The sequence below is a fragment of the Miscanthus floridulus genome, chromosome 16, assembly GCF_019320115.1.
Source record: "Miscanthus floridulus cultivar M001 chromosome 16, ASM1932011v1, whole genome shotgun sequence".
Taxonomy (NCBI): domain Eukaryota; kingdom Viridiplantae; phylum Streptophyta; class Magnoliopsida; order Poales; family Poaceae; genus Miscanthus; species Miscanthus floridulus.
In genome coordinates, this window is record NC_089595.1 from 66,718,693 (window position 1) to 66,729,794 (window position 11,102).

Sequence of the window (11,102 nt, forward strand, 5' to 3'; positions counted from 1 at the left end):
TGAGATAAACTCAATCTCAGGCTATCCTTTATTCCTTTAGATTGTTTGATACTTATAACAACTCAATAACAAACCTTTCCTAAATCTAAGGGCTGACAGCCCTGACTCAACAAACTCCAAACCAACTAGGACTCTTAATAACTAACTCCTATAGACCCGGCTGGGGCCCAAACCGGCTCCCACGCCTTGCCCTGGTGGCTGGCCGCACCCTAGTGCCTGGCCCGGCCCCTACTACCTTAGCCACTCTTCTTGTTACGGCGGTGATACACCTTTCCCACCATAACAGATATAAGTCAAGCAAGCCACAAAACTAAGTCTCACCAAAATGTAATAGGTTTACATTCCAAAGAGTCAATCAACACCGATAAATCAGCAATATCTAACTATTATCATCGTCATTTTCTGCAGTATCTTGCAACAAAGCTCCTCGTACTCTTGCCCTAATAAAAGAATAACAGAAAACATCAGTACCAGCAGGATATCAGATATGAATTAACGTCAACTCACATAAAAGTAGTCTTTCAATGGTTGTGTACAACCTCCGAGACACAGGGGCCAATCGCTTCGTAGCTTTGGCAGGAGGAACTTTGCTAGGCAAAGCCACTGCAGGTTTGCAAATCCGTAAGCTGACACAGTTTTGATTCTTTCTTACTTGCAAGTATGCATCAAGAAGAAGCCATGTAGTTTACAATACAATAAAAAAAAGAAAGAAGAAGAAGCCATGTAACCTGGTGTTTGCTGCTGCAGCAGGAACAATAACTTGATCAGAGCTTGGAGGTGCACTCGATACACTTGGAACCTGATCAGTCAACAGCTTTGGCTTTGTAGCCTTTCTTTTGTCGAGGAATGAAAGGGCTTCAAGTTGCTTTTGCATTACTTCGTTTTTTTCCTGTAAAATATAACAATAAATGCATCCAGGGGCTACAAACATCACCGTAATGCATTCTAAATACCCAAATATTGAGCCAAGAAAACTGCATAATGAAGTGTTTTGCTGTATTAGATCACAAAATGAAACCCAATGGTTCTCTCAAAAGTGAGAAAAAGGAACTGATATCTAATACTATGTTATAACGCTAGGCTAACACATGAAGCCAATGTGTTGGAACTTAATTTCATGACTCAGAAGCATTTTACGAAAAGAATGGAGCACTGAATATAAGCATTTATATACATTATAAACAGCTAGGCGCTAGTTTTTAGGCTGCCAAAAACTGCTTTAATATTCTATGGCAACCCAGAGTAGACTGCAAAATTGCTTGACATTCTGACAGGCAAAATGTATGTCAAATCAGTAAGCTATCTTAAGACACTGTGTACCCAACTTTATTCATCAAGCAGCTGCATAAGCAAGAGCACCAGTACCAATAATATATATAGCAAGAAATGGTGGCATAACCTACTCTTTCAGAGGCTAGACTTTGCATGAGCTGTGACACTTGGTCTTGTTCTGCAAAAGAAGGAAAACAGAATTTGGCACAAAGATGATAAGTAAACTAAAATTTCCTCGTTGCGGTTAATAATGAAGATATTGAAAAGGAACAATTAGGAATAAAGACGAATATGCAACAAGCCAAAAGAACCACCTCTGGATGCATGTTCCTGATTGGTCTTGTAAGATTCATAGAGCGCAAGTGAGAAATCAGCAATGACATCTTTGAGTGCAGATGCAGCAACTCTATCGAGAGAGATAGTGATGCGAGGTAGTCCCTTCGCCTTGGTAGCCACAAGCTCAGCGGTATCAGGACCTGCATACGACATCGTGTTCGTGTACAGGTAGGCGAAGGCGTTCAGGTTTTCTGGCGTTCAGCCAGGCAGGGTAGTTTAGTGTAGGAGTAGGATGGAGAAGATATGAACTGAATACCTCGGGCAGCGTCAGGGAAGAGGAGCCTGACATGGCCGGAAGACAAGGAAGAATTGAGGTAGTCGAGGAAGTCGGACCAGGAGCCAGCGATGCCAACGTCATCTTGCTTCGGATTTGGATTTCAATTCGGAGGCGGCGTAGCGCGACGCAACCATCGATCGATCGATCGATTCAGCAACCCAAGACACAAACATCAGTGGATTGCAATGGAGAGCGAGAGAGAGGGGGAGGGGGGGGCGGGGGGCGCAAGCAAGGCAACGTACGAGGTCGCGGAGGCCGTCGAGGTCGAGGGAGCTGTGCCAGGCGAGGGAGTGGAGGTCGGAGGCGACGACACTGGAGGTCGCCCTGGGAGTGGGAGTGGGCGTGGAAGAGCACGGGTCGGCGCGGGAGAGCATCGGCTTCGTTGTCGGATTTCTCCGGCTTGGCCTCGCCGAAGACGGCGGCCATCCTCATCTCATCAGTCATCGCCGCCGGCAGGAACGAAGGAGAGAAGGCACCGTTCACGTATTACGTGAGTTGGCTTTGAAAGCGTAAAGACGTCGGGACGCCTCTCCCCCTTGTCCCTCTGGGGAGACTCCCTGTGTCGTCTCTTTCTCGCTTTGGCCCTCTTCGTCGATTCCGGTGGGAAGGAACGGGGACGGGAATCGAATTGCGATGGCCTCCGACTCGTTGGAGACGGCGAGGCGGCTGCTGGAGGTGACCTCCACGTACTGAGGCAGAGGCAGAGGCAGGAGGCGGGGCAGCTGCCCATCCTGCCCTCGGGGTTCTACGACGCCTTCGTCCTCAGGGGAATCCGCGTCGTCCAGGCCCTCCATCCCGGCACACTCCTCTGCCACTTCACCGTCCCCTCCAGACTACTCGTCAGCCACCTTGCCCCCTTCTATCTCCTGTTCTCTCTGACTCCTGATCCCTGAGACTGAATGCTTCTCGATGCAGAATTCGGGCGGCTTCCTGCACGGCGGTGCAACCGCCTCCCTAGTCGATTTGGTTGCCTCCGCCGCCTTCGCCACTGCCGGTCTCCGCACCAGGGGCTCGCCCCTTGAGATGAACATCTCCTACCTTGATGCTGCTTTTGCTGATGTGAGTAACCTTGATCCCTGCTCCCCATCTTTACTGACTACCGCTGCTACTACTACACACTAGTACTACAGTATCAGACGCAGCATATATCATCATCAACGTCAACAACGACATAGCCTTTCAGTCCCAAGTTGGGGTAGGCAACGCAGCATATATATAGTAAGCAAATATATATGTATGCCATCTATGATCTGTACGACCATACTTGGTTCATTGGTTGCACACTCTTGGAGGAATTTTCACTACTCCACAAATTACTAGGATGTAGTATAGGATAAGTGGCTGACACTTGAGACTTGACAAATTACCCAATTGGTATAATTGGCTGCAACAAGATGAACACAGCACAAGAGCCTCATCTAATCTTTGATGAAACGAGACACATGCCTCGTCCTGCCTGTTAGCCAGTGAGCCTAATAGCATGCTCTGGCATTCACACTTGGTAGGTGATGCCGATGAATAAGCAGGATTGTGTTATGTACCCATGTCATCACACCATTGTGATTTGGGAATAAGCACGTTTTCCGGTTTCTCTTGTATTGGCAGCATGATTATCATGAGCTGGGTGGATTCAAACATTTCTGTTACGAATCGTCATTGTAGGTGTAATCATGATCACACCTCCTCGATTCACAGTTCATATTAGCAGTGTTCTGGTGCTAAAGCCAGAATGTGTCAAATTATTTCCCTTTTACTTCTTTCTATTGGTATGTGGACGACGAGCAAGCCAGACTATTAATTGAGTAAATAATCGGTCTTCACTTCTGACGTTGATTTGTTATGGACGATGGTGTTTTCGGATTTAGGGACTGATGCTGACACTGACAGGCATGTGATGCTTGGTTTCGTGCAGGATGAGATTGATATCGAAGCGAAAGTTCTACGCGCTGGCAAGGCAGTAGGGGTGGCCGTTGTGGAACTGAAGAAGAAATCTGGCAAAATCATCGCTCAAGCTCGCTACTCCAAGTATCTCGGTGTAGCATCTAGTAAGCTCTGATCTGACTGAATCAACAAGGTGGCCTTGCGACGTGGCAGCATGCTGTAATCTGCTGGGTTTTATTTTCCCCCCTATTGGTGCTTATACTGTCATGATGCTAGCCCCCTGAGCATATGGTAGTAGGGTGTGGTGTGCTTGGACAACAAGTGTTACTACTGTCTATATGTGACAGAAAACAGCCTCATTTCTATTTCTTTGTGCCGTGCAGATGGTTTTGCTGTGTACTATATTAGTCACTCGATGAGACCATCGGCTAGTTATTTATTCTTGTGTTATTGTGTACTCCTACCTCTTACAGTGGACCATCTGTTATCTCTGATCCACCAGAAATGAAGGTGAATCACACCATCTGTTATATGTTTATGTAACAGCTGCAGTTGGAGTTCAATTGCTTCAGTGATTAACTGACTAAAGCTTACTGAATTTGTGCTACACCAAAGTGTCACACCTTTCCCAAGCAAACTACTTTGTTGGTAAGTAAGTGTTGCATTGCATTGCAGGTAAGTACGTGTGATCTGACTTAAAAATTTCACTGTCTGATACTCACGTACATGACACCTATGACTTATGCCCAAAATCAAGAACACCTATGTCATGTTGTATCTCCAACCCCCCTCCCTCCTCCTCCTCCTACAGGAGTTTGTATCGCAATTTTCAGGCTCATTTTGTACTCTTTTCCTGAGGTGTCTATGTCACTTATACTACCAAACTGCAGTATTAATGTTCCATGTTATCGCAGGGGTTGATGGTTATTCTTATTTATATGAGCCTCTTTGGTGGGTTAGCATGATAACAAGTAAGCGCTTGCCTCTTCTTTTTCTTCTGTTTCATTCTAATAGATAGATAGCTTATATACCCACAGACATGGGCTTTTACTCTGGTTGTCATCTCATGTATCATTACCCAAATGAATTACTTGAACAAGGTATTCTGATTTTTTTTGAAAGCGAAATTAAAGTATTCCCTGTGTTCTTGGATTAATTCCTTTGTATAATCATATCTTCTGGAATTCCTTTCCTGTATAGACATTGTACAGTTATTTTCTTCTTTTCTCCTTGCCTGTATTCTGATTTTTGAAACCTCTGCTGTTTTTGCTAAAAAAGGTATTTTGATTTCAACTATCTGAACCAATTGTTGTTTTCTTCTTTCCTTGATCTAGCATAGCAGCATAATACAAGGGTGACTAGGATTCTAGAAGTTAACTGGACAAAAAAAGAGGAGATTGGCATAAGGGCATATGACCCATTCATTTATTATTTATCTTGTTATTCTCTAGCCCAGCAGGGCTAGTAGTCCCCAGATGTTGGGAACTCCGATAGGTTTGATACCTTAGGGAAATGAAGTGTGAATGTTCTGGTAAAAGTGGTGATATGATTGGATGGTTAAAGCTTTAGTTAGCACTATATAGAGCCAAGTTCAATTGATTCACCATGACATCAGCCTTGCCTAACCAATGAAGCATTATATTTTCCTAAAACAAATGGTGATGGTGATTTCTTTTACTCCTTGTATGCAGGCACTAGAAGGGCGGGCCTGGTGCAAGCGGTAGAGTCTTACCGCCTGTGACCGGAAGGTCCCGGGTTCGAGTCGCGGTCTCCTCGCATTGCACAGGCGAGGGTAAGGCTTGCCACTGACACCCTACCCCAGACCCCGCACAGAGCGGGAGCTCTCTGCACTGGGTACGCCCTTGTATGCAGGCACTTGACACGTTTAATACAGCAGTTGTGTCACCCATTTATTATGCCATGTTCACATCTTTAACTATCTTGGCAAGTGTCATCATGTTCAAGGTATGTGTTTCAATTGCTGTAGCTTATCTTTTCAGCTTCATGCTTTGGTTGTGAAATTTGAGCAGGGCATTAGATAGTGATTCAGCCAGTGTTCCTATCCAATTTCAAATATAAATTTATGAGTTTTCCTCGGATTGCATTAAAGTAAACTATATAAGAAATGGTATGAGCCTGAGCTTCAGGAATAGCCTGTGAATACTTCTGGAATAGATAGAACTCAGCAGATGGACACCACTTAGTTCCATTTTTGTATCTGTGTGCAGGACTGGGACAGGCAAAATCCTACACAAATTGTGACTGAGATGTGTGGCTTTGTTACGATCCTTTCTGGTACTTTTCTTCTACATAAAACAAAAGACACGGCTGATGGTGGTACGGATTTCTCATCATACCAACTTTTCTATCTTCCTTCCTTTGTGGGTTACATGTTCTGAGACTATTATTTTTCATGTGTTTATGTAGGGCTTTCGACTTCATCCTCCTTCCAGTCTTCCTACATCTTCTTCAGTGCGGTTCTCAAAGCAAACAGACGAAGATGGTGAAGGAATTCCTCTACGTCGAATCATTCCGGTCACCACATTAACGCCTGTTTGCTAATCATTAATTTGCACGAGTTAGGGGGTGGGTATATATAGATAATGGTCATGTTCGCTTATGCTGAAATTTGACTTATGTGGATGCTTATACTGAAATGTTGTGAGAAAAATATTGTTCCATGGCTGAAAAGTAACTCAAGCGAAAAGGGCGAATATCCATGAGCTTGTACTAAGGGTACGATGTAGGGACCCTCTTTTGCTTTGTTTTTTTTTCTTGGCAGATTTGTATGAATGCCCAACATCTTGTCGAACTCCCAATATATTTTCTCAGTGGTTAGAACTCGAGTGGAAACCTGTTGCTAGTGTTGCTATGCTATGCGGTCTGGTGGAATTATCAGCATGTTTCTTTTTTTATAGGAATTATCTGCATGTTTCAACTGTACCTAGCACCTACATTAGTGGTCCCTGCTCTTGCATTGTGCTAAAGCTAGAACCGTACGTTGGTAGTCCTGATGGAAGGAAACGCCCAAAATTTGTTGAGGGGCATCATTTGTTCGAACAAAGCGTGTTAAAGACGCGTAATTTATGGCTGCTGCGGTATGCAAACAGGAAAAAATGTCACGTGCAACACAGATTTACTGAAAAAAACACGCAGTCTGGAGAAAGAACACAATCATGTCCAAATTTCTGATGCAAATTGTATTCGACATTTAGCATCGCTGCCGATAAGCTTCATCCTCTAAGGTAATCACAAGCTCAACACACGACGACAGCCTGAGGGCTCGTGCCAACTGCGAGCGGCATGCTAACCTTTCCCACGGGTGGGGGAAAGGCGATCATATACAATACAACAACAGCGCTACAGCATACTCGGAGGGCTAGTTATGGCACTAAGTTGACAAGATGGCAGCAGCCTGGCTCCACCCTAGCACAACTCTCTAACTACGATTATGAGGCGACATCAGCATCAGGAACATTGAGTGGAACCTCTTCACTTCAGTTACTGGAAAGAGGATCATGTAAAGGACGTCATGTACCTTCCAACGATGTTGGCAATGGGAAGAGGCCCCCTGTAACCAAAAGCACCACAGATATATTACCACTATTAGTGCCCAGACAAATGGCAACAAAAAAACAAGCTGCAAGTCAGCCATACAAGGACAAGTCAACTGTCAATAGGCAACAGCAACTCAGCAAGCGCTGCTGTTCAACTCCAAGCAATTTGGAAATCACTCGGTATGGTGCTGATGCTTATCAGTCTATATCCAAACCCAATTGCCTTCAAAGCATGTACGGGAGCAAGACCTCACAGCTATAACGCTTAGCAAGAGATTTTCTCAATGACTGTAGAAGTTCGTAGTCTCAAGTCTCTAGCTGAGCAATGAATTATATCTACTGCTATAGGGTTTGAGCTAGTGCAGAGGCATAAGTGTGTTACTTACCAGGCACGAGAATCACAGCTGTTATTTCGGTTATCACCCATGACGAATACATGACCTTCAGGAAGGCGCTGCAGGAGTATGAATACTTTCAGTTGAGGATCCAGGTACCCAGCCAATAAGGAAAGATGATATGGAACGAAGAGATCATCCACCATCTGAGGCCCATTGATTACAACGAGGCACTCAAGAAGTCAACAACATGGAGCAGCCAGTCCACTTTTGATCATCTTCTTGTGGAGAATGAAAATTCTCTCGTCACGTCTGTTAACCCTTTTGTTAACAGAACTTTAAAACCTCTGGACCTGGCAATATCAACTCCTCAATGTTGTTCAAGGAGACAATGCTCACAGATTAGAGATGCGTGCACAGACCATTGCTTCCCTTGTGTACGACGCATGGGTTGCTGTGTAATGCTCCTTCAGTGCAATACCATTTACAATAAGCTGCCCTTGTCGAACCTATAAACAGATCAATGTAAGAGGATGCTGGGTGACTCCACCAAGTCCACTGTGTCTCTTGCTATGGCAATGACCATACCGGAATAGAACAAATGTAGTGATGCAGTTTACCTCAATGAAATCTCCAGGTGTTGCCAATACTCTCTTAATAAAGACAACATCCTTATTGACACCATAATTCTGAAATTGGAAGGCTGCACATTTTCAGGGTGGTCAATGCCAGGATCTGATTGAGAAGTGGAGGGGCAGAACGAAGAAAGCAAACCTGCACGGCGGAAGGCACTTTGAAAAACACTATATCCCCAGTAGATGGCCTCCAGAACAAGTATGTAACCTGGAAAATAGCATGGATCAGAGTGTGTTATTTAAGGTCAATGAATAACAATGCGATGAGATTTGGGTTTGTGGATTATGACCGAGTGAGAAGCAGTCAAAGATGAAGTAGAAGGCTAGGACCGGCCGCGATTGAGATCTCTTAGGTTAATTTCCGTGCGGTCAGAATAAGATGCATTATTGTATCGGGAGCGTGGATTCAAGATTTTTGTTGGTCAAATGTGTGTGATGGTATACTTTGTGGTATCGGGCAGCGTGGATCTACTACCAATCTAACTATCCATGTATGTAGTGCTAGTAGAAACTAGAAAGTCTCCAAGGAAGAACAGGGTGAGCAACGCACGCATTGTCTTATTGTACTAGCAATAAATTAGTGGAGAGTAAGAAGTAGTAATAATGATGATCTTAATAAAGCAAAGGAAATTAAAGAGAGTGAGAGGAGCGGAAAAGAGGGCGGGGATTGACCTTCTCGGCGACGGCTCGGTCGCCTGGGCGGAGCGTGGGCGCCATGGAGGAGGAAGCGATGTAGCGGACCTCGGCTAGAGCGGCGGAGAAGAGCAGCAGCACGAAGAGAAGCTTGAAGACGTCGGATGCGGGCGGGCGGAGGCGCGGGAGCGAGGGGAGCCAGGAGGCAAAGAGCACGTGGCAGGGAAGCCAGGCGGCGGCTCCCCCCGCCGGCGAAACGAGGCCCGGCAGAAGGCCCCCCCCCCCCCCCCCCCGGCCATCCCCCTCTTTCACCGCACTGGCCGGACAGTCAATGCGCTGCGGCTGCGCTGGTGGTGGTGGCTGCTGCAAGAGAGAGGTGTCGCCTCTGCCTCTCTGCTGGTGGGGGTCCCGTGCTTTTACTCTTGCCTTGGTTGCTTCCACTCCGAGACACGGCTCCGCCCGGTCGTCCCGTCTCAGCTCAAACTCCGGAGCAGTGACGAAAACGGATACACCCATATTATATTTATTTTCATATTTCTGTCTAGATTTGGATTTGAATACGGATAATGTTAACTATGTCGGAGAGGATACGATTGGATATTGACATCATAAATATGCGATTTGAGTATTCGGATACGGATACGGTATCGGATGTTGGATATCCAGACTCGAATACGGACAGATCTCAACCTCTCTAAACGGATTCGGTTTCAAATACGATCAAAAAAATATCCGTACCATTTTCATCCCTGCTCCGGAGTCACAATTGGACCGACGGTAGTTTCGATTCTACCGAGAAAAAAAGTCTTTCGTTTATGCACCATTATAAAAATTTATAATGACCTACAAACTATTAAAAAATTTAAGTAATTGTAGATATTACTAATCATTTTTTTCTCTCCACACCATTCTATCCACATTGCTGCTAACTGTGACTCATGGAGTTGCAAAAAAACTTAAATGCCCTCAGGCCAGAAAAACGAGATGAAGTTGCATTTTTTTTCTTGAGCCATTCTCGAGGGAACGGAAGGGAAAGGGGCGGCGCAGCTATTCATCCTAGGAACCAAATCCGGGTGGGTATTCAGGAACTTCCTCCACCTTGTCATCGTATCTACAGAGCAGAGAAGTTTTGATCCTATCATAATATCTGTGACCGAACTTGTACGCGAACTTGCCCTCCTCGCCGTTCACCTTGTAGAGCCTGGGCCTCGCCGACGAGTATGCCACCAGCTCCCTACTGCCCTTCACGGACACCTCTGTCGTGACGCCGCCCGCATCTTTCCTGGCCTCAAACGCCTACACGACACCAATGGTGTTGAGCATGTTGGTGAGCCCGATGATGCGCACGGGGGAGACGAAGAGGAGCTCGTAGGTGAAGGGCTAGAGCATGAGGTCGACGTCCTCATCACCGGTGGCGGGCTACAACAACGTGTAGTCATGGTGCCTCCGTCACCAGCATCGGCGCCTCCGTTCAGATCCCTGAGGCGACCATGCCATGGTACGCACAGACGACCGTGCCGTGGGCGCTGGTGTGTGCGAGCTCCGTGAGGAGTGAGGTCCAGGTGACGACGTCCTGGTGCGGCATTTCGTCGAACATGGCACGCGCGGTGGCGCTCGCGCGAGGCAGCTTGGCGTAGGCATCGACGAGCGCAATGGCGACATGGAGGTGGGGCGCGTGGTCCATGTAGAGGAGCAGCGCGACCACCGCCACGGGCAGTCCTCGAAGAGGTGCAACCTCATATGAGAATTTAAGAATAGTTGCTAGCATCACATACTCTACATTTAGAGAAATATGTGAAAAGAGAGGGCTCGTTGAGACTAGGGATGAAAACGGTACGGATATTTTTCGACCGTATTCGAAACCGAATCCATTTAGAGGGGTTGAGATCTGTCTGTATCCGAGTCCGGATATCCAACATCCGATACCGTATCCGTATCCGAATACTCAAATCGCATATTTATGATATCGATATCCAATCGTATCCCTATCCGACATAGTTGACACTATCCGTATTCGAATCCGAATTCGGACAGAAATACGAAAACAAATGTAATATCGGTGATATCCGTCCGTATCCGATCCGTTTTCATCCCTAGTTGAGACAAATAAGTCCCTTGATGACGCCTTGGGTGACGGTGAAACTTTTCAGATGCCAGCTGCACTACGGAGATTATT

The 11,102-nt window shown here is 46.0% G+C and overlaps 2 protein-coding genes and 1 pseudogene across 2 annotated transcripts; 1 reads left to right on the top strand and 2 right to left on the bottom strand.

Moving 5' to 3' along the window:
* On the bottom strand, positions 1–2,329 carry LOC136511505 (uncharacterized; annotated as a pseudogene).
* Positions 2,330–2,373: 44 nt separating this feature from the next.
* On the top strand, positions 2,374–4,197 carry LOC136511506 (uncharacterized). Its single transcript, XM_066505558.1, is given in 5 exon segments — positions 2,374–2,572; positions 2,574–2,594; positions 2,596–2,724; positions 2,801–2,944; positions 3,798–4,197. Coding segments are annotated over 5 exon segments (492 nt in total). The 5' UTR covers positions 2,374–2,518; the 3' UTR covers positions 3,942–4,197.
* Positions 4,198–6,942: 2,745 nt separating this feature from the next.
* LOC136510767 (uncharacterized) lies at positions 6,943–9,442 on the bottom strand. Its single transcript, XM_066505112.1, has 6 exons — positions 8,966–9,442; positions 8,433–8,501; positions 8,279–8,347; positions 8,081–8,167; positions 7,710–7,777; positions 6,943–7,337 (listed from the first exon to the last, which is right to left on the bottom strand). The coding sequence occupies exons 1-6, from the start codon at positions 9,440–9,442 to the stop codon at positions 7,283–7,285; spliced, it is 825 nt and encodes a 274-aa protein (XP_066361209.1). The 3' UTR covers positions 6,943–7,282.
* Positions 9,443–11,102: the final 1,660 nt, after the last annotated feature.

Excerpts from the sequence above, each read along its gene's own strand:
- LOC136510767 (XM_066505112.1), bottom strand. The coding sequence starts at position 9,442 with ATGGGTGTATCCGTTTTCGTCACTGCTCCGGAGTTTGAGCTGAGACGG. Across the intron at positions 8,168-8,278 it reads CACCTGGAGATTTCATTGAG|GTTCGACAAGGGCAGCTTAT; the intron begins GTAAACTGCATC and ends ATCTGTTTATAG. Across the intron at positions 7,778-8,080 it reads CGTACACAAGGGAAGCAATG|CGCCTTCCTGAAGGTCATGT; the intron begins GTCTGTGCACGC and ends ATACTCCTGCAG.